This window comes from Eimeria acervulina, genomic scaffold (genome assembly GCF_000499425.1).
Source record: "Eimeria acervulina Houghton genomic scaffold, Eah_scaff2303, whole genome shotgun sequence".
Taxonomy (NCBI): Eukaryota; Apicomplexa; class Conoidasida; order Eucoccidiorida; family Eimeriidae; genus Eimeria; species Eimeria acervulina.
The window spans coordinates 1-2,601 of NW_013548472.1; the positions used below are offsets into that span (position 1 = coordinate 1).

A 2,601-nucleotide genomic window follows, 5' to 3' on the forward strand; every position below is an offset into this window, starting at 1 on the left:
TCGTTGGTAGCATCTGTGCATCATCGAGTTCAAGTTTGCTGGTGTCATCTCTTTTTTTTTAAATTGATTATCAAGATGAAGATAATGCGTGCATTAGCATTTCCTGTGGTCGGGTTATTGTTTGCTGCTTCTGGGGCTCTAGGCAATCAAGTAGTTGGTGATGAAACAGGAAGTAGCGCTGGCCGTGATGCTGGTGAAGGGCTTCAAGCAGTAGGGCGGCTATTTGAATTCTTAGGTTCTGCAGGAACCGATATGGGGGAGAAGCTTGATGAAGCAGGGAAGTTCATAAAGCTGGTGATCAAGAGCATGCACCCCGACACATCGGCAGCAGATAGTGTTATTGCAGCGATAGATGCAGTAATAGGAGGAGAGAAGGAGTCAGCGAAGATACTGGAAGAGATGGATAAGCTTGCAGCACGGATGGATGAACCTAGTTTAGGGCCCGAGGAGGATCTTCACCTGCGCGTAAAGATGCATGAGTGGAAGGATAAGCTTAAAGAGGTGACCAGGAGGTCTGCAACAGATACGCTGGCAGCTTATGGTATTACCTTCTCTGATCCTGTCCCTGGTGCATTAAAATCATACTTAGATATTGTAGTAACTGGATACGTCGACAAGATGACGGAGAGGTTCAATCCATACTTGTAGAGAAATATAACTTTGTCGGGCTTGCCTGCATTCTTTGTCGTGGGTATAGCCTACTATCGTCTACTATATTGTAATTCCTTGCATGCATGCATGTGTATATATGCATGCATGCATGCATGCATGCATGTTCTAGTGTATTCATAATGCATGCATTTATGTGCATGCATTATGAATACACTAGATGAGTGTATATGCATGCGTAATGCATGCATGCAGACATACATACACTTCACTTCATGCGTCGCATTGCCTGCTTTCTGCATGGCATCTTTGTTTTGTCGGGTTGCTTCTTTTAACCATACGTAGTTTAAATGAAAGGCGCTTCGGCCAGAGCCGCTGCTGCTCTTGCTGCTGCACGTGCTGCTGCTCTTGTTGCAGTGGCTGCTGCCTGGGGTTTTATGCACACCTCAGATAGCCGAGTGCAGCAGAAAAGGAAAACTAAAGCAAACGAAATAAATACACAACAGACCCCCTTGTGTGTGCTCAGTATGCCCGTACACTCTAAATGATGTAGTGGGCTGGAGAGGAGACAGCTCGTTTGCCTTTAAGGGGGCGCAGGCTTCGTTTCTGCTGTACAGACAGCAAAGACGGGAGAGAAACAAATACCTTTAGGGTCTCTTTCTCTCATTCTATGTCTTGTAGGGGCATGCACCACAGTTCAAGTGTACAGACACCTAGCGCAGCATTAGCAACAGCAGCAGCAGCAGCAGCAGCAGCAGCAAGAGCAGCATAGGCAGGGAGTCAGAAGGGGACACATATAAAGGAAGAGGAGACAGCTAAAGAAGAAGCATAGGGCGGGTGTGTCTCTTTGTCTTTCTTAGAATCGTAGCTGTCTGTACACTTCGGAGGTGAGTGCTGCTGCTCTCGTATCTGCTGGTTTATAGACAGACATCCAACAGGCGTTTATTGTGTGTATTTACACATTCGTATTCAAAATATATATGAATTGTATATAATGTATTATATTTAATGTATATACATATGCATGAAATGCATATATATATATATATATATATATACACCCACAAATGCACATATATATGTATATATATATATATATATATATGTAATGAATATATATATGTATGTACGTTATATATAATTCATACATAATTTATGTGGATAGGAATGTATAATTACATATAAACCCATTCTTGTTGGTATATAATATATATATGCTTATATATATGTATATATTATATATATATATATATATATTATGTATATGTCCTTGCTGCGTGTTTATATATATATATATATATCTATATAAACACACGTTGGGTTTGTTAGTGAGTTGACGAAGAAAGTTTGGCGCAGCATTCATTTGCTGCTCTTCGCTCTTTAGTGTTTTCGTTTGCTGTTTAGGGGGCTTCAAGCCTAAACCCTAAACCCTAAGACTGTAGAGCAAGTGGGAGGAGGAGTTCATTCGTCTGGGGTGTACAGACAGATGCTGCGTAACAAACGACTGGGGGCCCCCTCAACTCGCCAAGGGGCCCCTCTCCTGCTTTGCTGCTGCTGCTAGACTGCAGCAAAAGCAGCAGCAGCAACAGCAGCAAGAGAGCTGCAGCAACACAGATAGAGCAGGTGCCTGTACACCCGAAGCAGCTCCCCTTCCCTCCCCAGCCGTAAAGAAAAACAAGAAGAAGGAAGCTCTTCATTCTTTACTAGCTGCCTATACACCGCAAGACCCGCAAATAGATAGAGAAACTCAACTCTCAGTGCAAACCATATAATAAACCAATAAAGCATAAGAAAAACAGATAAAACAAATAAACAAAAACAAAAAGAATCTAAAGAAAAGGCGTTCACGCAAAACCCCTCGACTCAGGTAGCCGCAGCAGCAGTACAAGCTTGAAGGGTTTGCTGCATTCTTTGTCTAATATATATAAATAATAATCTCAAGATATTTATTTTTTTAATTTATTTATAAAGATTAAAACAAAAAATTAAAAT

The 2,601-nt window shown here is 41.6% G+C and overlaps 1 protein-coding gene across 1 annotated transcript; it reads left to right on the top strand.

The window, feature by feature from the left end:
- Window positions 1–75: 75 nt before the first annotated feature.
- EAH_00065880 (hypothetical protein, conserved) lies at window positions 76–648 on the top strand (the record flags this gene model as incomplete). Its single annotated transcript, XM_013392785.1, has 1 exon — window positions 76–648. One exon carries the CDS (start codon window positions 76–78, stop codon window positions 646–648), a length of 573 nt encoding a protein of 190 aa, XP_013248239.1.
- Window positions 649–2,601: the final 1,953 nt, after the last annotated feature.